The sequence below is a fragment of the Vanessa cardui genome, chromosome 7 (genome assembly GCF_905220365.1).
Source record: "Vanessa cardui chromosome 7, ilVanCard2.1, whole genome shotgun sequence".
NCBI classification, from domain to species: Eukaryota; Metazoa; Arthropoda; class Insecta; order Lepidoptera; family Nymphalidae; genus Vanessa; species Vanessa cardui.
The window spans coordinates 2,057,435-2,085,228 of NC_061129.1; the positions used below are offsets into that span (position 1 = coordinate 2,057,435).

A 27,794-nucleotide genomic window follows, 5' to 3' on the forward strand; every position below is an offset into this window, starting at 1 on the left:
AAGTATTTAGTCATTTCTTATATGTTTTATTATTTATATAATAGATCTCAATGTACAAATGAAATCGCGCTAACGTTTGGTATTGTTGTACCTAAATACTAATGTTTGAGAAATGTTTGTGTTCAGTTCAAAATTAACAATGTATACGTGAAGCAATGATATTCTAATAAACATATATGTTATGCCCATACTAAACAACAGAAAAAAATGTGCCGCGCCGGGGACCGTTTATTTTACATTTCGTTACAAGTAAAAAGGATAGCTTGATAAAAACAATAAGTAAAAGGGATAACTAGATGTTTTAATTACGCAAAACGTATTAATACATAATTATGTTGTATTATAACGTATTACTGGCATAATTATGATGAAAACGACTAAAGGCAAACGTCCCAATTAGGACGTTTTCTAGTCTTCACTTTTTGCGCGTTAATGACATATCTGTTTACTAGAACATCATTGACGTGAAGAATAAAGTATCAGTGTAAAAAGTGAAGAGTTTTTTCTGAAGTAAGCTTTTGTACGACTTTGCGGATTGTACACTAACCATCACGGGACTGTGAGGCTATGGAACAAAAAAGCTGTGTCTTCATGTTTAATCGACATACATTTTTTAAATATGTTAACCAACGAGTTCTTTAATGGAACGGAAGATTGAAACGCGTGAAAAGTAACGATTTAATGTTATAGTCGTTCGAAATCGATAATTTAAAATTATCGATTTACATTTTTTTTTATTACATTAAAAATAAATACGAAATTAATTATATTAAAGTCAAACAGTTACAATGTGTAATGCCCTTTATTTAGAGGGCAAGAGGTCTAAGGCATGTGATATACAGCCAATAGTGCTGATGACTCACCAATTGGTTTATTAGCATAATCTCGTTATTTACTAATATTAATAAAAAAAGAAGCATTTGAAATTGGATTATATATTTATATATTAAGTTGGATAGATGAATCCTATCTTATGGTTACGGCATGGTTGATCTCGTCGATGGTCATGGGCTAGGGGGTCAGTAGGTCTCTTAAAAATGATTTTAATTGGGGTGCGGGGAGGCATTATTATAGTACTCAAGGTTGGGCTCGGGACTGATTGTTAATTATTTTTTTCTTAATATTTAATTTGCTCCAGTTACTCTTCTAAGTAGATCATATATATTGACAATATGAATGAATGAATTAAACTTAATTGCACACCGCAAACAAATCAAAACAGAAAAGAAAGTAACACAAAATTAATAAAATACAACAATGTAAAATAGAATAAAAAAAAACAAATAAAAATTAAGCACATATATACATATATTGTGGTGCTTGCCTGGGTTTGAACTCAAAATCATCGGTTAAGATGCACGCGTTCTAACCACTAGTAACATGTATTATATATAATACATAATATAAGGTTATATACAGGCCAAGTTTAAATGAAACGTGTAAAGAAAGAGAATTATTGTACTGATGAATTCTGCTACAAAAGTATTTGAATGCGATAAGCACAAATATAAATTTCTTATATATATTAGAATATATTTACGGGTTCGGTAAGGGATGAGGTCAGATATTTCAATTTGAGATCGGATATTGGTAACCGTGACGCTGCATACGTCAAGATCGGCCGACGCGTCCACTCCCTATCTGAATATTAAAATCTTGTGTATCCAAGAATAATGTTTTGTACGGCTAGATAGAAATACGTTACGTAATACTAGCAAAGCCCGGCAGTTATCCTGTGTACAACCAATTAAATCTAGGTTATTTAGTCTGCCAATTTGTATTGTTGATCGATTCAACGGTTTAGAATTTGAAGTTGAGAAGAAAATGGATGGTATAAAAATTAAATTCCAGCAGCGCCAACGCCACAGTATATTAATCTCAAAATATTTCAAAATTATTATTAAAAAATTAATACACTGGTATCCCCAACTTAATTCTAATCAATTGTGACGTCACATATTTGTTTGAAATTTAAATTTTTAAAAATAGAATATAATACATAATTGTAATTCTTGATATTGTTCGATTCTATTTATTTATCTATTTTAAATGGATGTATTGTTTCTATGTGTTTGTATATTTGTGAAAGTAAAATTCGTAACTTATACCTCTGTTCAATCTTGAGACAGTTATCAATTCCAAATTTGAAAATCTGTTGTTACAATAATCGATTATTGTATCTATTTTATTCATTGTTAGGCAGTCAAATTTCACCTTTGTGTAGGTTATTTAAAAAATATAAACGATGAATCAATCGTAATGTGTGATTCATCGATGACAAGATAGCGTTCTTCCCACACATGCATACTCGTACGAATTATAACAAAGGCACTACTCCAATATCAATAAAAGATAATATATTTTTTAAACTTTGTACATAAAATTACACTCGTCTCCCAAATTCTTATATTGAATGTCAAATTGCTTAATAAACATATTTTTTCTTTATCTATCTATGTAAGTCCTAAAATTAATAACATTTTGTACTATAAATTGTATGTTACCAGCAACAAAAAAAGACTACTAATTAAATGAAAACTTCCATAGTTATTCCAAATTTCAAAGCAACACATATCGGTTTTTTGACAAAGCATTTTTCAAATGACATTCGATATTTAAATTTCTTTAAAGTATTAAAATAAAAAAAACTTTTTTTTTTTTAATTATCAGAGAAATAAAGCCTAACAGATATCTCTGTAAGGTATGTTATTAGTATTATTTTTCTAAAAGACCGGATTATTAATATATTTTTCGATACCGTAACGACATCCCTAAGTCAAGATAATGAACGATTTGGCTCGAAATCTCCTCGAGACTTGCATTTATCGTTAATGTTGTTATAACAAGCGATATTATGTCGATATAATTATTAGCTATATAGCCTTAAATTCCGTTGAACTTTTTCAGAACAAATGAATAATGATAATCATCAAATATTTGTACGCTAATACTATAATAATACATATATTGTAATAGAGTAATTAAACCAATAACTAACATAAATATCATATACATAAATTACATACATACATATATAATTGTAATTAACTAACATGACTGTATTTTAAAATGGTGAAAAAGAGTAAGTTAGCTACTACTGAGTTTCTTGCCGGTTCTTCTCGGTACCTTATTCCGAAACAGTGGTCTCCACTTAAAATAGTTGTTAAATGGCGATTCAAAAGTGCTTGTAATAGCCTGATTGGATTTATTATTCTCAGGATCGAATCTGAATGAAATCATTGATCTTATTTTTCTTATTTCAACAATAAAGTACACTCTCACACAACACAAACAGATAAAGGCCGTTGCAAATCAAGTGGAATCTTAATTAAAGTTGATAACAACATAACATATCAATGTCATTAGAAAACTTGAGAAACAATGAACGTAACACATTTAACGAATTGCCACAAGATGTGATGTAACCTTTATGTCGTGGTCTCATTTATATAACATAATATATGTTTAAATCATAGCATTAATTTATTTGTTAAACATCATAGACCTCTGTATATTTACAACAACAACAACAGCCTGTAAATTCCCGCTGCTGGACTAAAGGCCTCCTCTCCCTTTGAGTAGAAGGTTTGGAACATATTCCACCACGCAGTTCCAATGCGGGTTGGTGGAATACACATGTGGCAGAATTTCTATGAAATTTGTCACATACAGGTTTCCTCACGATGTTTTCCTTCGCCGCTGAGCACGAGATGAATTATAAAGACAAATTAAGCACATGAATCAGCGGTGCTTGCCCGGCCTCTAACCCGCAATCATCGGTTAAGATGCACGCGTTCTAACCACTGGGCCATCTCGACTGTATATTTAATTAGAACCCAATTCAAATTGAAGCTTAATAAATTTGCCGAAAAATTAAGCAAAATCCGACCGGAAATAGGTTTTTTCTTCAACAGATAGATATAAGGTGCTATATAGAAATACAATTGACATAAAAATGATCATGTATCAATAGTATACTTTAATGAGTCAGTAGAGTTCCACTTAAACGTTACACACAGACAGACACGATGAGAGAAACGATGTAACAACGTAGCAATACAAATTAGTGAGCATTTTTATTAAATCAGTTAACTATACAAATTGATATAAAGATATATAATGGACAACATCACATACATTAATTACTATGATGTAAGTAGCTAAGGCATTTGTGTTATGGAAAATCAGCTGTTACGACGACACCACAAACACCCAGACCCAACCACATAGAAAACTAATTAACTTTTTCTATATCCCGTTCCTGGGAACCCTGGATCTTGGAGTACCATGAAAATCGGAGTGCACACTACTCTACCAGGGAGGTTATATATATATATATATATATATATATATATATATATATATATATATATATATATATATATATATATATATATATATATATATATATATATACATATATATAGGATACACTCTCAAGGATAACAGTTCCTCAATTTCGTAGTCAACAGTATATACTAGTAATTATGATTGGTCACGTTCCCCCTTTAAAGTATTTCTAGCACTTAATTATTTAACGCAATCGTTTAAACCTTATTCGTTAAAATATTATCTTATATATTATCGCACGACATCGCTCTAGATAAAGTAGAAAATAAGACTTAGATATTAATTCTAACGAAGTTATAACAGTTAAATTTCAGAAAATCACTAAAAACTCTAAGGATATATAAAAAACACATCCGTTTCGTTTTATTGTTTGATAAATAAAGTTTTAATTGCTTATCTTGTTTTATTAATGAGGCGTTCGATTTTGAAACTGTGCTATGTTTTTATATAAGCTGTATATTAGTTTTATTTATATTGTTTTACTAGTTAATGATCACGGCTTCGATTGCGTTTAAGGGATCTGTGGTCAGGTTTTAGGAATAAGCAACCATCTTTAAGGTTCAATCTTGCTTCATACTAAATGTCATCAAATTTGATACAGTTATTTGGCCGTGATAAACAGACAGACAAAGATACTTTTGTATTTATATTATTAGTATATTATATTAAAAGAGGAAATAGTTTTAAGTTTATATCACATACAAAGGAAGTTATACTTAATTTCTCACCGACAATTATATTTATATTTGCGTCAATAAGTTTTTTGGTCAGGATGAGAAGAAACGAATCTTCAACAACTACATATGTAAATATACATTGCGCTTGTGTGCAATGTGTGTATTTACAGTTACTGTGGTAAGCCGCCGCAATTAAATAGTCACTTAGGACTTTTTTATTTATTCGCGTTATAAATATATGCTGCAAAAAAGTTAATATCTACATTAGAGATGTGAAGATAACTTTTATTTAAATCTAGATTCCATATCTATATTTAACGAAATCATAAAATAGTTAGACAAGGTCATTCGTATAACAAATAATATTAGAATAATTCACATCACAAAATTTAATGAATAAAACAAGAATACGTTTCGAATTATTTTTCCGATCGTCTGTAGACCGTCTAGCCACCCTTTCAGGGCTATCTGCGCACGCGCAGTCTGCTTTCGCGCTAAATCAAGCACACTTACACGGAACAACGTTCCCTTGTCCAGAGCAAATTGATTTCTATATCATTTGACATACAGTATCATTTCATTTGTATTGAGATTTCAAATAAAAGTCAATTCGAAATTCAACCTAATAAACATTCAAATCGAATGCATTTTTGTGACTTGTATTTCTGAGATTGCCGTCAATCTGTTTTGAACTCTATACATAATATATAAGGTGTAATTTAATTTGTATCAATGGACAGTTATATCAGAATAATGATGCAATTCTTAGGTATTGCAAAAGGCATTGCATTCGTGATATGACTAGGTAATTGATTGATCGATGCGATGGCAGATCTCTAACGGAACGGTGTACGTGTCGGCTTTTCGAAGTATGATTCGAAATTCGAATATTATTATTTTGAGACAAGATTGAATTTTCGAATTGCATAATTTGTGATGTACTTCAATTGAATATTATTTGCAGGGAGATTTTTATTCAATTAAATGGGTAGGGATTTGTAGCAATGTAATCACTACATAGTATAAAACAAAGTCGCTTTCTCTGTCCCTATATCCCTATGTAAGCTTAAATCATTAAAACTACGCAACGCATTTCGAAACGGTTTTTTTTAGTAAGGATCGATTCAAGAGGAAGGTTTTTGTATATAAAAATATGTAAATTAAGTAAAGATACAAATATAATTTAAAAAATTTCTAATATGATGTCGTAAATAAACAAATTCTGTGGTATGTATGAGTGGGTCGCTATTTAATTAAAACTATTAATCAGCTATTGATTGTAGTGTAATGTTCCTCAAATTGTGAAATCAGACGTATTGTCTAGACACATAGCTAATGTCTTCATTAAAGATTTCAGTCACAGCTCTTAAGAGACTGGGAAACTTACGAAGTATAATTTGCAATACGTAATTCCTTAACACAAGACTCTATTATTGGACATTCAGATTCCGATGTAAATTTAACAGGAATGCAAACTTTGCATACTTTTCAATCTCTGGATGGTCTATGTAGTGATATAATTTCAAGCGTTTGAAGACAGCTTCCTATTACCTGATGGTAAGTGGTCACCATCACCCATAGGCAATGACGCTGTAAAAAAATATTAACTATTTCTTACATCGTCAATGCGCCACCAACCTTGGGAACTAAGATGTTATGTCCCATGTGCCTGTAGTTACACTGGATGAAAACAGTTTGCTAATATCTATGTGTGATGGTCATCTTTAATAATCAGATCGCCTGTTAACAATATAGAACAATGTTACCAACTGTAAAAATATAAAAGAACAGATCCGACAAGGATCAAATGTATCCAGTTATTTGAATGTTGGAAACAATGAACCGTTGATAGGAATCACAGTAACCCATTGTTGTCAACCACTATCGCTTGTTATCGCTCGTTATCGCGCGTTATCGCATATCGCTCTCGTTAGCACTGTGCTAGCGGAAAATGGCGGTTGGATGTGTGTTCTATTCCTCTTATACCATGGAAGCTGGATGCTTGCTTCTCATTTGTTCAAACCACCACTTACTTTTCCAAGTGATCAACAAAAACAGCCTGTCAATTTCCCACTGATGGGCTAAGGCCTCCTCTCCCTTTGAGGAGATGGTTTGCTCACATAGATTGGTACTGTAAAAAATTACAATTCCTTACACCACTAATTTCTAATATTGCAATACACTGGCTAACCCTTTAAACTGCTGTGAGCTGTAAATGACTAGTATGTACCCAGTTTTCATAAAATTCCACCAAGAAAACTGTTCAATTAAGTATTTGGGATAAATATATGACGTGATATACAAATATAGTATCAGCTGATACTTCATAATATTATTCTCTCAGGGGTAGCCATGTTGGAGAAGATAGACGCTTGCTTTGTTGCTCCAAATTTATTGTGCCACGGTAGTTTCTCTTATAGCAAACGTAGGGTCACGTGATCACATCTATATTTCTTGAATATTTGAAGTCTGAATAATTAAAATGACATGAGCTTTTAGTTACATTAGTTGAAATATTAATCGCGAGTTAATAATGCAATAATAATTACGTAATTAATTATAGGATCTTGATATAATTGAATTGAATGTACAACGGATATATTTGAAAGTAATTCTTGTTTCCTTTTTATATTTTTATATAATATTTCAATTGTCTTCAAAAGCAAGTCAACAGATTTATTCTCACAATAAGGAAGAAGTAATTTTAATTGGCAAACAATAAAATATGTGAGTTTGTCCATCCGTAGCGCTGTATCGATTACACGTTAGTGATGTGCTGAGTTCGATCATTGAATTGAAATTAATTTAAAAGTGACAAACGATTTTACATATTTTACAATCATCATAAACATGTATGCCAAAATTGATTTCATTTTCAATTTACTTATTATAATATAGATATCTAATAAATTGATAGCGACGTACATAATTAACACTATTCGTAAATAATGATGGCTTACAAAAAAGTTTTTATTGAACATCGATAAATAATAGAATGCATTCGAATTCGAAATTCAAAATTCAAACATCGATTAGCAATATCGATTATTAAAAGGCAGCTCTGTGTTGGCGTGCGCTCAGATCGGTCCAGCGATTGTCTTGCGCAGGTGCGACGGGCACTTTCGTGACAATATAATTGTACCGCATGCCTCATTCCGAGACCCTTAATTTATACCTAATAGTGAGATAATCGAATACTTTTTCGCACGTCTCATTTACATTTAAAGCCCTTATCTCGAACGGAGGGATACTGTAATGATATACGCTCGATTGCGCCTGACGATAGTTTTCTCTTAGTGACGTTGCTTTGTGGTATTGATGTCGACGGGAATTATTAAAACATTTGTCATTTAAGATAAGGCTGTTATTACTTATTTATATTAATAATCTACTCAATTAGCTTTATACATTTTAAAATAATAATATGTGTTCTGCAATTGTTAATCATTTTTTTATATAAACTATTTCTTGCTCTGAACGTATTTACGTATTTTGTGTCATAAAAAGCAACATCTGTTTTTAATTTTATCCATAATTCACCGTAACATAACTTGTTATTTTAAAGCGCAATAAATCGAAACTATCGATGTTCGAGGCACATCCCTAGCCATAACTCAGGCGTGCGCTATCGTATAGCGTTGAGAACTGTAGAACTTGATATTCTTAAAGTTTATTCTAGAGTAGACGGGCTCGCGCTTGTTACCTCTGAGATTTAATTGGCGAGGGTAAGAAATAATGAAGGATTTTCTAATCTGTGGTCATATTTTAAAAGAAACATGGCGGGGAAAATTCGTTAATAAATACAATAGTGGGAAACTTACTCTTCGCGCTACATATATATAGTTAGTTAGTAGTTAGGTATAGTTTTCAGCTAAAAGTCTGTCTGCTTATGGATCTAGTAGCATAATTTTTTTATAAGAGAAGGGTAATAAAACCTTATATTTTTTGCACTAATGAATGTGCATAGTATAAAGTTACCGCTACAATTGGCTTTTTAAACAACGCAAAAAACATTCGATATTTATAAAAAAATAATAATTCAAGAGTATAATTTATTTGTGTATAATTCATACATTATATAGTTAGTTAGTTTTATTCTAAGTTTGCCAAGGGTAAGTAGTTAGTTAGTAATAAATATACGAACAGATGAACCGTTAATATTGATCTGTTGTTATAAATAAATTTATCTTACCAACTACTACCTAGAACATAAATATCTTTACTGTTTAGCATATTTTGACAGTGATATTATGACAGTATCATCTAATCTGTCAGTTTTCGAAATGTCAAAGTTCTATGATGGTTCTTTCGATCTATTTTTTTTTATTCGTATAAGCTAAGGCCTAAAATTGATTGAGCTGTAAAGTGTAATACTTTTTTAGAAAATATTAGTTTTAAAAGCATATGATTACAGTCGGCATATCTGTCAAATCTGTTAAATTAAACAAAAATCTAATTTTGTTGTATGAATAAATGTTTGCTATACTTTTAAAATTATGCTGCCTGATACAAAATAGATCAAATAAATTTGTAATATACAAATCACTTTGTATATTACAACAAAACTAGACTATTTCGTACTTTCTTTTCAATAATAGAAAATATTTTTGTAACTAAAGTTGTTTAGAAAATCGGTATAGGATTTTTATTTTCTTTATAAGTTACTTTCAAGGTTAAAAAGGGGAATAAATAGATTTTCTACAATGTAATTATTTAATTATGTATCTATCTGCTTAAGCGTAAGGAGAAATAGCGACACTAATTTTGTTAAATGTAAAATCTTTTTTACTTATATGAATCTATATCTAAACAAAGGAAATGGATAAATCTAATGACACTTTTATAATTCACCACCCGTAACCCGACATTCCAGTAAGGCCACCTCTCCACGTATACACCTCGCGTGGCTAATAAATCGCGCGCGGACACACTTACAAATTGGCAGCGATGGCATCGGGACAACGCGCTTGTCTGCACCCCGCTTTGCTTGTTAACGCTTGAGAGATCGCTTCGATTTAGGGTATTTTCACACGTGACATATTGCCTATAAGTCGATTTAAATGATCTTATTTTATGCCATATTTGTACTTTGTATATTGCTCCTACAAAACATTCTAATAGTAACACAAGAAATTGCTAACAAATCACTCTATATACTTTTTCGTCTTTGCATTCAATTTAAAAAATGACTGTACTTAGCTTAAGAATCGATCAGAGAAAAATTCTATATTTTATATTAATGGCAACATTGTATGCGATCACTCAACTCAATACATAATATCAAAATAAGTGGGTTGATATTTCATATTTCGAATTTAAATTTACAATTCGAATGTGCCAAGTTCCATCGTCCCGCAAATCTGTCCCGGCCCTACTCTCATCTCAGGTCGTGACTACGCCCACGGTCGGAGTAAATCATTATAGTCGTACAATGTCTCACCAACAGGTACTATTTGATTGCGTTACGTTTTAATCTGTTTTATTCGAGTTATATCCTTACAGCTTAGTATTTCATGCATTCGTTAGTAACGTCACGATAGTGTATATATCACTTAACTTAAGTGCCACGTGTAGGTCCAACTTTATAGTCTGTTGCATTTTTTAATCTGTATTTATTATCTGTTTAAAATGTCATGTAAAAATGACGTAACAATGATTATGAAATTTAATATTAGATAATATTATTGTATAGATTATGTTGTAACTTTTAAACAATTACGTTTTTTTATTTTTTATATGAATGAATTATAAAATTTATAGCGCGATACAGATATATAAATAATATGGTAATTAAATAATTATTAAGAAAACAAAAACACGTAAATATTTAAATTTTAATAATTTGAATATATATTTAATTATGTGCATAAACTTTCTGTTGTTATTTTTATAATCATAAACAAATTCTATTTTATTTAAATCTACGTATAGTAATATAGACGAGATTGTTTGTTTATAAAAGATTAATAATAATTAATAGACATTGACTCAGCGGCAAAGATCCAAAAAGGAATGTTCTTCTTAGTTCTTACTAGTAGGTATGTATTTACTGTAAAAAAATATTATGAAAAATATGACTTTAATTTTTTCTTAAGGAAATAAAAAAGAAATACACGACTAACGACTTGGGCAGTCTCTACATGCCTATTTTATATATTTGAAATTACATTTTTAAGAGTTGTTTTTGTATAAATTAAACTGTAATAAGGAATATTTTTAAGATCCGTTACTTAATATTTTATAATCGACTGTAGCATTATATAAGTTTTTACGCAAGTTTAATTGTTGGTAGCGTTAGTCTAATCATTTATCGTAAAACTTACTTACTGTTTAATAAAATTTATACGTATATATTCTTCTATATAGCGTTGCACAATATCTTGTATACCGTTCGACATTACTAAAGTCAATAGTTAGACGGATTCATGAACAATAATATTTTATTTAAATGCAGATACGCAAAATATATTTCAAGGCCACCTGGTGGTAAATGGTCACCAACGCAGACACATTAGCCATCATCGGGAAACGAGATCTTATAAATGTGCACGTACTTACTGGCTTTTCACCTTTCAAACTGGAACCCGACAGTTCTAAGTATAGCTTTTTTTCGGTAGAATATATGATAACTGGATACCCAAAGTATAGTGATTTCTAGCTGTGAATAGGTATCACAAGATGCAATACAAAGTGACATGCGATAAATCGTTTCGTATATATTTGAAGGATTGTAAATATTCAGTTAGGAAGCTGATAGCGCGGACGATGTTTCCGTAGCGATATCAACTATTATAGCATGTGTACGTATTATGTATGCTAAATTGCAATTAATATTATCTATGGTACCATTACGCCCACGATACCTAGATGAGAGGTCAATGAACTCGTCAATTTTTTTTATAATATATACGTAATTTTATTGACTGTCTTAAAATAATAAATATTTAGTTTTATTATAATAATACTCATATATATGTTATAGTTGATACTGTAAATAACACAGAGCGCGTTAATCTACAAGGACTGTATATATTTATATTAAATAAATATATAATTGTATGTAACTAATATAACTGTATTTATAAATGTTGAAAAATAGTAACTACTGAGTTTCTTGCCGGTTCATCTCCGAAGAATCTACTTTCCGAACCGGTGATAGATTCACTTAATATAGTTGTTAAATGATGATTTAAAAGTGCTTGTAAAAGTATACTTGAATAGTATATTTTGGTTTGATTGATTGATTAGACATTTATGTGCTGTTCCGTTTAGTTTGGGATGAAAAATTGCCTATTAAATTATCCGGGATCAATGTGTTCTATTAAGGTCATAATATTAAGTAGGTATATCATATTAAGTACATAACGAATAAATCAATATATGTACATGCTCATATCAAGATTTCAAAGACTCGTGTCTCGAATTGATTTACTATTATTCGATACATATTAAGGCAAAAATAAAGTATATTTATATCTTATCTATGTTATGAATAATTCAATACTATATCTTTATGTTTCTGGTATTTATAAAGGTAAAGATAGATTGTAATAAAGACGGACGTATTAGCATCCGTGAGTGCTTTTACGTGTTTAATTATATTTATGATCTAATTGTATATTTATTAAATAATATCACAGCGTGAATAGTTTTTTATATATTATATTTAATAGATCATTAAGCATAATGTGTTATCAAAGTTATCTATAAAAGCAGATCTTTGATATTCAATATCTTTGAATAATTTGCAGCGAGTAAACTTATTTGAATATTAACAATCAATAATATTGTATATTTCGGGTATTTTATATTCATTGCGGTATATTTTTCGTTTTAAATCGACGAGATTCTTTTTTCGAAATGAACCGCCATTTTATTGACGTCAATTTATATCTGTCATGTCTGTTTAATGTGACGTTGACGTCGTTTATAAAGCCTATTCTACTGTGGGGAACAGATATTATATAATTATATAAAAATAAGAAAAGTTAATTGTCTTACACCTGGTTGGTTCGTTTTGCTTATAATAATTACTAAATCATAGACAAAATTAAATAAATTTATAACCTTTGCTTGTAAACAAAATAGTCTGTGAAAGAAAGAGATAGAAGAAGAAAAAGAGAGGCAAAGTTCACCCGGAGAGGTTGTTAACGCCTTTTCCTTACGTGATGATAAAAGGACTTCATTCCAAATTAATACAATCAATTAACTTTTTATCGAAAAGATTTTTTGTTGTCGCAAGTATCAGGTGAAAAACATCATAAGTAACAATATTTAAGGATTATTTTATACTTGTATAAAAAGGCAATAACATATAAAATTATAGTGAATACCTTTGAATATATTTATTACTTTCTGAAAGTAATAATAGCATTTTTTTTTAATTTTCATACGATCGCATAGGGGGCAAAGACAAACCTTATCGTGACGATAGAGCCCGCATCGAGCACTGTTTACAAATGTGTTATTCAATAATGTAGGTTAGTTGAAATTTTATGTATCGACAGACACAAAAGTTAATTTCAAACTTTTTTATCTATTTTACAACATCGTTTATTTGTATCTGTGCTAATTTTGTATTTCGTCTTTAATATATTATGTATTTGTACATATCTTATACGTAGCCATTATGCTGTGAATTAAGATAAATATTATAAGTGATTAACATTAAAATCTTGATATTTACATATTTAATGCTTCAAGTGAGCCTACTTGACAGTAACTTGAGGAATAAAGTGTTTAATATACGGATATTGGAATATTTATTGGCTGTTTATTGATTTTTTTATCTGTGGATCATATGACGATTTGAAAAATACATTAAATTTATCGTTTCGATATTTAAAATGTTGCTACCTATACATCGATGTTTATGTTTAATTTTAAAAATATGATATTTAAACTTGTATCTGTTTTCTAGTGATTCTAAATTTAAAAATAAAAAAAACATTCTTCGTAAGCATTTTTTCTTTGTATTTTTCTTAATGTGGTTCATATCGTAGGTTACCTTATTCTTTTTTCAAATACAATTTTAAAAGAGGTTTTAAGTTAAATATTAAAAAAAACTAAGGAAGTTTCGTTCACGACTTTAAAAAAAATTGTTTAATCCATCATAATCTAAAAACCCCATCAGAGTAAAAAGATCCTACCGTCGATTAGACGCAAACCATTACGTATAGGCAGTCCTATCTAAGCTTCCTATCGAATCGGCGGGATCTGTTATCGGCCGGTGGATCGCTCTACGATTGAGGCGCCGATAAAAATACCCCTCGCCCTCCCACGCCTTTGAATACGGAATATTACAAAAAGTCTTTTGTTTTCTGCTAAATTTGACACATAGATATATACGTGTTGAATACGTCATCACTGTGAATTCTACATTTATTGTGACGTCAAAAACGAAATGTGTTGCAACAGTATCGTGTTGCAGTGAAAATCAATGTAAATATTGGAAATTAACGGCGAAGAACGAAAGAAATTCGATATATGTATATTTTCTTTTAAATTTTTTTTTAATGGTCACGGCAGGTGTATGTGGTGCCTTCGGACAGTAACACTAATTATTATTATTAGCTGATGTAACAACACGAATATATACATTTTTTAACCAAACTCCTAGTACGATACTATATTGCGTTCTATTTTTATTTATTGGTTTTGTAATTACTTCGATAACTATCAAATTCTGTATTTCACATCAGACGGCTAACCCTCGCTATTTTCAATATACCCAGTTTTAATCATGGCATAATCATCATGGCAGGGCTTTGTGCAAGCCTGCCTGGGTAGGTACCCCCCACTCATTAGATATTCTACCGCTAAACAACAGTACGCACTATTGTTGTGTTCTGGTTTGAAGAGTGAATGAGCCAGTGTAACTACAGGCACAAGGGACATAGCATCTTAGTTCAAACGGTTGGTGGCGCATTGACGATGTAAGGAATAGTTATGTTACAGTGTCATTGTCTATGGGTGATGACCACTTACCATCAGGTGGCCTATATACTCGTCCGCCAACCTATACCATGAAAAAGAAACAAAAAATGTAAGCACAAGAAAGCTCAAAATATTTTCTTAAATGTGTGTGTACAAAACAACGTATATACAAATAACACACACAAACAAAAGATATGTAACTTATATTTACTGGATTATTCGAGATTTATTAATAATTATGACGTCGACTAAACGGTATTAATAAATATACGATAGACGATATCCGCTATTAATATTGCATTTTATGTTATTTCAGATGTTTTTTAGCATATTAACGCTAAATCGGTTCATTAAAACGTTCGCTTTTTTAATTTATACCCGATTTTGAGTGTTTTTATTAGCGTTTCTATCATCGTTGTAGAACTTGTAATGTATTAGAAGTGGCATCAAAATAATAAACAAGTACAATACACTGTTTAATTTTTTTTTAATTTCTTTTATGTAATAGGTAAGCATATTTAATTGTGCTTTCTGTTGCTAAGTAATCACCAGAACCCATAGATATGGACTGTAAGAATTAATTACCATATTTCATTATCAAAATAAATATTTGTGCATCTACAAAACTAAAAATACACATAAATACTCATATTACGTATAGCCAGTATTTACTTTTGTCTGTCTGTTTATTATGTGGTCTTGTTTCAATATAAACGTTTTATGTTGCCTATCTACGCGCGATGACGGGACCCGTAGCTCATCATTTAACAAAAATAATTTCGATTAACAACATTTGAAAACTGCCTTTAGAATCGCAGAGTAGGTAAAAGTTTGCCAAATTTGCGATCAATATCTTGCAGTCTACGTTGATATATTGACATTTGCCACTTAGTAAGGTTATAGATTAAAAAACATTAATAAACAACATATATACAAGATGATATTAACGATAAAAGCATCAAATTAGTACGAGTTGACTTTTATACAGGATGTATAAATTTAATTGTAAGTAATAAATGCATAAAATGTTAGATGCGAGATCTCTACCGGTTCTTCAGTTCGAAATTCGAATGAGATGTAGTTTTACGGGTGTCATTGTGTGAGTTTTGTGCAGATCTATGTGACTACCAGCTCTTTAGTCAATGATAGAACGTCAGTTATACATATGTCAATTAATTTGTATCGCTGTCACCATTCAAGTAAAATGGATAGTCAGCCAGTACAGTAAAGAGACAAGATATAAAACATCTGAGATCTCTTGTAAAAGATAACTTTTTTTAATGGTCAAAGGTGAATAAAATTTTTTTTTTTATTATTGATATATATTCGATGCTTGTAATTTTGAAATTAAATATCATATTAATTTTATAACTAATATGATACCCTCAGTATTTGTCATTACTTACATCCCAAGTAGTATCAAGCGGTTGGTCCGCAGAGCAAAACCACTAATCTAGTTGCTAGTGGAATATAGATTAAAAATCCAATCAAGCAATAATCTCCCACTTAATTCAATTTTATATGTCAAATGTGTATTGCATAAACTAGTTTTCACTTAACATATAAAGCGTACTCGTATGTAATGGCTACTTATATATCTTTCGACCAATCCCCACTGAGAGAATGTCACCTAACCGCCATTATTGTGCACTGCTGATAATCGCGATATCTCAGTTTTTAAGATGCGGTATGCATGTCATTATTGATGCACGTCACGTCAGTTCGAAGACTAGTTTTTGTACTCGTCGAGTATAATCTGTAGTCGGTGTTCATTTATATAGAGCCTTTATCGATTGTTACTATTATAAATGTGAAAGTAAATCTGTCTGTGTCGCTTTTTCCCTTTAAATTTGGTGTGAAGCAAACTATAACTCCTAGGAAGGACATTTTTTTTATGGTATAGGTTGGTGGACGAGCAGATCGGCCACCTGATGGTAAGTGGTCACCATCACCCATAGACAATGACTGTAAGAAATATTAACTATTCCTTACATCGTCAATGTGCCACCAACCTTGAGAACTAAGATGTTATGTCCCTTGTGCCTGTAGTTACACTGGCTCACTCACCCTTCAAACCGGAACACAACAATACTGAGTACTGTTATTTGGCGGTAGAATAACTGATGAGTGGGTGGTATCTACCCAGACGGGCTTGAACAAAGCCCTACCACCACGTAAACCCATATCTTTTCTTAAGCGAAGCTAACACCGGTATCGGGAAGTAGATTCTACCGAGTTGAAACATATGTATAAATTACTAAAGAGTGTTGAAATTTCATTTTCAATTTTAATTATGAAATTCATTATAATATTTTATCTAACACAATACTATATTAACAGTTGCACATTCGCTTACTTCATCTATCGAGGAAGTTACGATAAATGCATCTGGAACGTGATTTCCATTCGTCTCACTATTACGACATTTTATTGTCGACTATCGAGTATTCCTCGATAATTTTAACTTTGCCGTTTAGTAGATTAAAAACGTTTATAAAAAATACATTGTTAAAAAGGCGTATTACTCGATACAAGATTTTGTAGATGATAAAAAAGCCTGGAATTAATACCTGTTGCTCTCCACGTAGGATATATTAATTTAAATAATTGTATTAACTAACATGACTTTGTATTTTTTAAATGTTGGAAACGAGTAACTACTGAGTTTCTTGCCGGTTCTTCTCGGTAGAATCTACTTTGCGAACCGGTGGTAGCTTCACTTAGTTGTTAAATGACGATTCAAAAGTGCTTGTAAAGGCCCACTTGAATAAAGTTTATTTTGATTTTGATATTGAATGTAATCAATACATAGTATAAAACAAAGTCGCTTTTTCTGTCCCTATATCCCTATGTATGCTTAAATCCTTATAACTACGCAATTTTGATGCGGTTTTTTTTAATAGATAGACAGATTCAAGAAGATCGTTTTTACATCTCGGAAGTTTCTATTCTGATGTCATATCTTTGCACCCGTGCGAAGCCGGGGCGGGTCGCTTGTGTATTTTATAAAAATATCAGTCAATTGTTTTAATATAGAATATGATTTTAATATGAAAGCAATGGCATCACGTGGTACCGGCACCGGCGACAGACATTGAACTCGCGACCTTTCCGGCCCCGCCTCGATCGCGAATCAATTAGGCAGCGCATGATCAGGCCAGCCCACTACGCATAATTTTATACCCAACGAAATGCGAAAACGTTTGACAAAGATTGGTGCGTTGTAACTCATTCATAGAAATAAATCGACTTCTTAAATTGCCTGCATTATACAAAACTTTTTTTTTAATATCAATTACATTAAAAAGTTACCAAGCTCAACAAAGAGTTAACAAGAATGAAACCTCCTTATTTGAATTAGATATAGATAGAGAAATTAAAAAACATTTCTAAAATTCGAAAATAGAATACATTCATAGTTGTATAAGATTGGCTGTATGTACCTCGCGATAAAACCTTTTTCATTATTTGTTGTTCGATTTTCGAAGTGTTCTGGTTTTACCAAAAGGTTGTTTGTATATAAGTCTTAACAAGACACAAAATTCAGTATCAAAATTTGTCTATGCAAATGCATAAAGTATACAAATCACAGATTATCTACTAAACTAATATTAATGAATTCGCAATGTCGCAATCTCAATTAGCGAGGTAATGCTGTCCGCATTCCTTTACCATTTAAGTGTGATCATGGGCGTTGCTCTAAAGGGTAAACGGACACGCCTTCAAGACAGTGTAGTCTTTTGGCAAAATCTGTCTAATATATGTTGAGTACAGCAGTAATACACAGATGTATATCTAGTAGACCTTGAAAGAAATACCTTTGATGATCGTGCTGTCATTCATGAAAAAATAATATACATATTATTTATTTATTTATTATATTATTGCGGTGTGCCTATTTACAATGTCTTAAAAAAACCCAAAAAATATTAGGACGTCGAAAATCAGCTTTCAAAATTCGTAGGTAGATATTTACTATAATCTCTTTTTATTTCAATAGATAGAGTCCGTAATGTTATTGATAATTAATGAAATAAATATTTCCAAGTCACGTAAATATAATTGTAATATATTTTGTAAGAGCAAAAGTGCACTGTTATGTATCGTGTGGCGCATGTGATGCTGTTTCGTCATCATTATGACGAATCTTTTATCAGCATCTACTCGGCACTGCGTTATGGATACGTCCAGGAAATGATTTCAATTAACCTATAGACAACATTATTGCTTGAAATTTATTTCATTTATAATCTGTAATGCAGATTATAAATACAGCCTGCTGTATCTCTTACATCTTTAATTTTATAAATTTGCATATAAATAATTTAGATAATAAAATATCTATGAATTTCTATTTTTGTGTTTCTTTTGGAACGAAGTGTACTGTCAATATTCATCATGTAAAGAAAAATGCTTTATGCCGGTTCATTTTCTCTCTCTTTCTATTTCTCTCTGTTTTGTGTTTTGTCTCTGTTGATTTTTTTTTCTAATATGAAACAAAATATGATTCAAAACTACGTTCTTGTCGGAAGTTTCGAATAACGCAGCAGAGAAGCCAGAGTTTAAATCACAACTCAAAACATTATGGATAAAATCGATGTGTTTCGAAATTTGAATTTTTTGTAATTACTTATTTATATCGTTACCGAAACGATACTATATTTTATGCCATACCTACTTCGACCAAAACGCATTTGAATTCTGAATGAACTAGACAGCGTTTGTATAATATTTCAGTTCGAATTCGATAAGTAAAAGTAAGATAAGTAATAAAGAAACACAACAATAATGCCATCTTCGTAAGAAGGCTCTCTATAAAGGTAGCCCAATAAGAATACACCACGATTTTTCTAACTAATTGAAACATATATACAAACTCATTTTACAAACCTCTTTTCAATTCCAAACGTTCCAAACTTTAAAACATTAAAAACCGCCATTAACCGAATTAAATTAAAAAAAAATGGCTATGGTCAGTCATCTTTTACGCCGCATAAAAAACACAAGATGTCACTGATAACGCTAAAGCATGGCGCTCGTGATACGAACTAGCGATAGCGTGTTCGATTCCCGCCGCGATTTTTCCTGCAGATAACCACGTGTTTTGGGAAAAATTCTACATCGAGACGAACAATAGAATCCGTGGAACCGTTAAAACTGACGGGGAGGGTGTATTTTTATATGAAATACCGCAGACGATGCATATTTTTAACCAACTTTAAAAAAAGGTATGCTTATTTAAAACTCCTGGACTATTGTCAGATAATAGAGCATATAAGTATGTAGATTAATTAATCTATCGATTAGTATACTATTCACATTTTGATTTATGTTTGGAAATACAACAAAATTTATTTGAAGTATTTTTTTCGTTATCTAGTTAAATATTCACTTTATGTCCTTTATGCATCTAAGTCCAGATAATTCTAAGTTATCTGTTTGTTTTGTTTTATGGTATAGGTTGGCGGACGAGCACATGGGCCATCTGATGGTAAGTGGTCACCATCACCCATAGACAATGACGCTGTAAGAAATATTAACTATTCCTTACATCGTCAAACCAACCTTGGGAACTAAGATGTTATGTCCCTTGTGCCTGTAGTTACACTGGCTCCCTCACCTTTCAAACCGGAACACAACAATACTGAGTGCTGTTATTGGGCGGTAGAATAACTTTTAATGTCGAAATAAACACATATACCTAATGTACAAGTTACTTGTGATTACATTCGTTTCATAAGTGACGTCGCTCCTTTGCCCACTGGACTAAGAGCTTTGAGAATGTTTGGAGCCTATTCCAACACGATGCTCTATTGTGTAATGGTGGCAGATTCAGTTCCGATACATGCAGGTTACCTCACAATGTGTCCCTTCACTGCCAAGCAAGCGCTGTCACATAAACAGCAATTACCACAATTATTTGAATGCAGAACAAGAAAACTTTTTAGCATTATTTTTACGGTACATCATAACTTATCGCAGGGAACATCAGGTAAATTATAAAAATATCTAACTTAAAAAAAAAGATTATAAAATAAAGAAATTTTGTAACGCTTTATTGTAAGTAGATCGCCGTTCACAATCTTTCCACAGTTTACAATCTCACGAGATAGATTTTAATCTAACGTTAATTACAATACATATAGTATATTATATATACGGTTATAACATATAACCTTTTTCAATTTATGCTTCTGGTCATCGCCCGCGGATTTGCTCTCATTTCAGGGTCTCTACGTCATATATTTATAAAAGAAAGTAGACAATTGTCTTCCTTGAAGTTGAAACTCGCTTCATAAACAATATTAATCAAATTCGATCAAGCGGTTTGGAAAGCGTACTATTAGTATAGATTTACACGATGGAATTTTTTCAAATCGGTCTGAATTGTATCAAAGCAAAACCCTTTATTCAATATAGAAGCATTAAATTAACTTATTGATTGTCAAATTAAACTCTATCACCGGTTCGGAAAAGAATACATCCTGACTTGAGAAGTGCAAGCGAATGAAACTCTGACTTTTATACTATTGAGCTATTTACAAATATTCAATATCAAAAGAAATAGCCAGGAGGCAATATACAACAAAAAACTCACTAATTATCATTCGCACAAAAGCGTTTTTTAACAATGCTTTATTAATTTGGCAACAGAAGCATTTTGAACGCTTTCTTAAATATGACAACAATACATACATACACTCTATAAAATACTACGTTACTTCAACGGTCAGTAACTTTATTGATTAAATGATGATGATAGATAATCTTGATAATTGAAAAAGCATGTCAAAATGATCAAACCTCACTGAATCAATTTGTGTACACAGCCAACGACTGACGAACGGCGTTATAATATTAACTAGCGACCCGCACCGACTTCGCACGGTTAATGCTGATACTAAATATACTGCAGAATGTCTTAAAATGTTCAGATTTTTTCAGTCATTCTCCTCTATATTTTACATGTATTACACATATTAACCTTCGTCTTGAAACAATATATCTATTAAAAAAACCGCATCCAAATCTGTTGTGTAATTTGAAATATCTAAGCATACGTAGGGACAGACAGCGGTAAGCGACTTTGTTTCGTACGATATAAGTTAAATAATATTAATTAAGGATTTTAGGGGAACGTATATTTATTTGACGTAAAGGCACAACCACCAATCTGCATTCGAGCAGCGTGGTGGAATATGCTCTCAAAAAGAGATGAGGCCTTAACCCAGCAGCAGGAAATTTAAATGCTGCTAGTATTACTTTTATTAAATGGGGAAATGTCCTGTTGATGAGTGGTAAGGGTGGCAGTTATGTGATGGTTTTTTTGGAGAACTTACATAGATAATACAAGTTGATTGACGCGTTATTTGGAAATATTCCGACACTGGAAAAGATTATTATTTTAATGACATTTCTTTATGATTACTGTCATTTTAAAAATCTAATTATAATAACTAATTAAAGACTTGATTAATCAATTGCACTTGAACATTTTGTATCCGTGATTTGGGTTAAGATCTTCAGTCAAGGCCATATCGACTAATTAGAAGTGTTAGGTACAAATATTGATCAATTAGTTAAAATTATCTTCAAAAACTGTAGTACTGTTTGTTGTATCTTTTTAATTATTGCAAGGAACATTTTTTTAAATAAGCATTATTATTATCATAAAAGACAAAAAATTGGTAGTTAGTGTTAAATTGGAGATATTGAGTATAAGAGAAGAGATAAAAGCGAAAGGAAGAGAATAGAGAACGCTAGATAGGAATTAATGGGAAGTGACTGGATGAGGCGAGCTCTGATTTATATAGAAGATTTTAGACGGATACAAATTTAAAAAAACGAGTATTTTAATTTTAACATAGATATTTTAATTTGGAAGACTTCTTTTAAAATGGAATATTTAAAAAAAATATATCGAACAAGAAAAAAACTCGCGTTTTAGCAAACAGTACTTACAAGAACATCTTATAAGTACTGTTTGCTAAAACGCGAGTTGAGTGATCATTTTCATTAGTGGTTAGGTAACACCCACTCACCAGTTATTCTACCGCCAAATAACAGTACTCAGTATTGTTGTGTTCCGGTTTGAATGGTGAGTGAGCCAGTGTAACTACAGACACAAGGGACATAACATCTTAATTCCCAAGGTTGGTGGCGCATTGACGATGTAAGGAATAGTCAATATTTCTTACAGCTTCATTGTCTATGGGTGATGACGACCACTTACCATCAGGTGGCCCATATGCCGCCAACCTATACCATACTAAAAACATGAGACATAACTAAGTCGTATTCAATAACAGTTTTAAATTGAATTCCGCTCGAACCCAACCAATAACACGACTAATTGACAATAAACAGGGAAAGTTAACCAAAAGTACTGAACCGTGGCTTTTCTTATCTCTCGACGAGATAAGCGAAACATTTGTTGAACGGTCGCGTTGGAATACAGGAATTTTGTATCCATACTGGAATTACACAGCTGATCGGATTGTGTTAAAAGAAAGCAAAGTAACAGCCGGTAAATTACCCACTGCTGGCCTAAGGTCGCCCATTAAGGAGAGGGTTTCGAACATATTCCACCACGCTGTTCCAGTACGGGTTGTTGGAATGCACATGTGGCTGAATTTCGATGAAATTGGACACATGCACGTTTCCTTACGATGTTTTCCTTCACCGCCGAGCACGAGATGAATTATAAACACAAATTAAGCACATAATATATATAGTTGTGCTTGCCTGGGTTTGAACCCAAACTCATCGGTTTACTCTCACTCTCAGATTAACGGCAGTGTATTTCAGGCCTATACAAATTATTATTGACATATTAATAGAAATAACCTTATCCTACTAATTCTACTAATATTATAAATACGAAAGTTTGTGATATATGTATGTTTGTTACTATTTCACCAAAAAAATACTGAACGGATTTGGATGAATTTCAACAATAATATAGCTTATACATCAGAGTAACACATAAGCTGCAATTCGTAAGATTTTATATTAGTTGGTCATAATATAACGATACATGTAGCCGTGCGAACACGAACGTGTCGCTCGAATAAAATAAATTAAAATCTTTTATATATTAACAGACTTCGTAAATCATATCAAATTATAACGAAAGTTAGCTTAATATGACGTTAGAAATAGATCTATCTGGAATAACATATTCTCATTTAAACAATATAGAGCATTACTGTTTCAATATGTTTGTTTAGTGTCTTCATATCGATTTTATATTTGCAATATGATATTGCGTATATTGATAATAATTTAGATGGAATCAGTGATAAGCTTAAGTATAAGGATAAGCTTGTAACGCCAAGTACACATAAATACTAAATAGATAAATGTATAAATGTCTCATAAAACTGTGTACTAATTTTTAGAACACCCTGTAGGTATATAAGGAGTATTCACTCGTGCCTACAACAAACGAATTTTCACCAATATACAGCGACGCATCTTAAAGTTTTGATCACCAAACAACAATGGGACACCCTCGATCTGTGACAACATTGATAATGAACGTGAAATCTCTGCCTGAGATAACGCACCCCCACCTCCCCCCCGCCCGCCTTATCAGCCGATCTCGAGACCCATTCACAGCGCACACGTCATTTTTTATCACGTACAGACAACAGTTTTCATAACGAAATGTTTTGTTTTCGAATTTGAATACGTTTTGTAAATGTTTAGGCAACATGTATTACAGAATGCTTCTGATAACGATAAGATGGGATTGAAGAAATAATTGAGTAATTTAATTCGAATTATTAATGAAATATATTACATACAGGCTAAATTACAACATACATTATAAGCTATGTAAAATAAAAAAACTAAAACTATTTCAGTAGATGATAACAATAAAAAAATGTCCACAAAGAAACTTCGATGAGTGAAATCGAAATTGAAATTGTCATGGAAAAATATATTTTATAAAACTATGGAATCTATCTTAATTCAAAAAATGAACACAATAATTTCAATTGTAATTTGTTGCTGACCGTACTATGTATCGCTTGCGAAATATTCAACAGAAGTTCAGTTTCTAGACAGATCTGACATTGACATCTATCAAAATGGCGACGAGCCACACAGCGCGGGAATTTCAGGCCGGTGCCGCAATTCGCAACTGTCAACTCTTGTCATATATTGTTTTATCTGTGATTTTATAAAATTAATTATAATTATATTAATAATAACCTCATTAAAAATGTTTTTGCTACATTAAATAATCAATTTTTAGTCAATTGAATATTTTGTTTATTGTAAGGCAAATAAATATTTCATAATGATTTAGGGCTTTACCATAAAAAGTCTGTTAAGAAAGTAGTTTTGTTTGTACATAAAACCTTTTTATTATACGGAACAGGAAAACAGATACACACTCTTGTGTACTCTTTCACATCTCAATTAAGATAAAATTCGCATAAAATTAAATGTTTAAAATGATTACAAATGATATGTTTTTAATATTTACAGCGAGCATTATTTTTGCCTCTAGGTATGATCTTGTAAGTTTTGTGCATTTCCTCAATTTAATGGATATTAAATAATTAAAATTAGTTAAGTCAATAAAAAAATTTAGATTATTCTTCACGACTTTAAATAAAGAATAAATATTATTTTAGACAAAAAGTCATTCACTTACTGTAGCAATAAAAACATTTAAAATAAATTATAAGGCAACCGAAGCGTTGTTTACACGGACCACTGTTTGAGCTATTGGGCAGACAAATAAGATAAAAAAACTGAATCATTACGCTTATCGCGATTCCTTGTGTTGACTCGTTAACATCAATAACAATGTTTTGTTTACCAGTTTAAAAATCGTTAACCAAATCTCACTATCGCATTGACATTTCATTAAGTCGTTTTAAATAATAATAATAATTAGACCGAACAATTTTCTAGTACAATAATTAGTTAGAAAAAAAAGTTATAAACGGGAATAAATAGTACTCATCGTACACATTGTTTTGACGTCGACAGCGCCGCCTGGCGGCGGCCCCACCGCGGCAGCGCACGCTAGCTCCAGCTGTTTCAAATAACTCAACCACAATAACATCACAAACGTCAAACACTTTTTACTTTTTAACTGGGAGCACAAGTTTTCGTTTGCGACGTCATTCTTTTGCCGCGTAATTTTAGTGACTGGCTGGCCGGCGTACGGCGCCCCTCTCCGCACACAGGCGACCGTGCGAGCGTGTACGTACGCACGCACACGAGCCCACCCGATCCCTTATCAGGTTGGTTTAACTAGCAATGGCCCGAGATCCTATCGCCTCGGAGCTCGCGGTAACGTTGCATTGAAAGATAACGTCAGCGATCCTATCGCTGTGTTTGAATAAACTTGTATAAAATGTCAAATAAAAAAGCTGCCCGCCATAAAAGTCGTATCTACGGTGGGCGATATTTCGATAGTGGCTCGCGTCGCGTAATGCTTTTGATATGGAGCGGAATTCAAAGCGAAAAACGTTCATAAATTTATTTTATTATCTGTAACTCGTATTTATAATTTCATATCGAGTATTTTATGAATATCGATTAATAATTTATAAGTTCGAACTTTAAAGATGGAATAAAGGCAATCGGTACTTAAAAACATTATTTTTTATCTGTTGATTACGGTCACTATGCTGTTATGTGATTTATCTAAACAAGTACATTGTCAATAAAACAACGCTATAAAGATAATTTTATATTAAACCCTGCGCCGATACAGATCTAGCACACTTCGAGCCATCCCGCATTTATCTCGGCGAGCGATCGACAAATACTCGATTCTGAATCGATTGAGCCGCGGGAAACTCGCAATCATTCGAACGGCATCTAATCGATTTTGTTCTTGACACTTCGATCATTTATTTTCGCGATACGTTTTGTCAATGTTGAATTCACTTTAATGTCGATCCGCTGCGTGTATGTGCGTCTTTATAGTATAATAAATTAAATTAAAAAAATAAGATACATTGTAAGCCGCGCCTAATTGGGTTTGTAACAGTTATGTATATGCAACAGCTGCAATTCACATTGATCATATCTGGAGATAAAATAGTTTTCGTTAACATATTCTTATATCAAACGAATAATCAACACACTTCTTATAACGATAAGCATTGTTGAATAGAAAATGTTTGTTGATGTGAATTATTTCAAATTGTATCTTAAGAAAACAAACACGCTACTGTCTTGTAATTCACATAAAGTAATTACAGAAACAAAAAACGTTATTGCATTAGTATAAAATTATATTTATTTGAAAAGAAATATACTTCAAAATGGAATTATAAAAAAGTATTCATGAATAAAATTAATAATAAAACAATATAGATACTATTTTCAAGAACGCACAGAGCTTTTTCCATCACACAACTTCATTGTAGACTGGTGGATTCATCTGTTGCAGAATGTTATTAATTTCATGAATGTTACATATTTTCACAATTTACCTTTACGACGTAATATCAAAAGAATTCATTTAATTCTGGATTTGATCTGATTTTTAATCTCAGATTTTTACAAACCTATATTAGTGTTACCAGTTGAAACTGCGGTTAAAGACACACTTTTGCAAGTACGCTTCATTCAATATGCATAATTTTCAATTATATAATAAAGGATTTTAATTAAAAAAAAAGAAACATTAATATTTCTTGTTAAAATTGATAAGACTTCAACCAATAACTTCAAACATATTGACAATGTTATAGAAAACGTAAGTAAAACCGTGTTACAATCCTGAGTTAACACTTTTGAGTGTTAAAGAATAATGGATTATATATGCTTTCAAGTGACTGAATATCACTTGAA

The 27,794-nt window shown here is 31.5% G+C and overlaps 1 protein-coding gene across 2 annotated transcripts in view; it reads right to left on the reverse strand.

Annotated features, from left to right (window-relative positions):
- The window catches only part of LOC124530890 (zinc finger protein ush), a 223,941-nt gene that overhangs the window by 86,408 nt on the left and 109,739 nt on the right, over positions 1-27,794 (reverse strand). Inside the window, exon 1 of one of the 2 annotated variants that reach the window (XM_047105248.1) lies at positions 25,953-26,139. The exons of the other annotated variant lie outside the window; for it this stretch is intronic. Within the exon in view, the coding sequence (XP_046961204.1) occupies positions 25,953-26,049 (97 nt within the window). The 5' untranslated portion in view covers positions 26,050-26,139. Of the gene's footprint in view, positions 1-25,952; positions 26,140-27,794 lie in introns of those variants that run through there. 2 annotated transcript variants of the gene reach the window in all.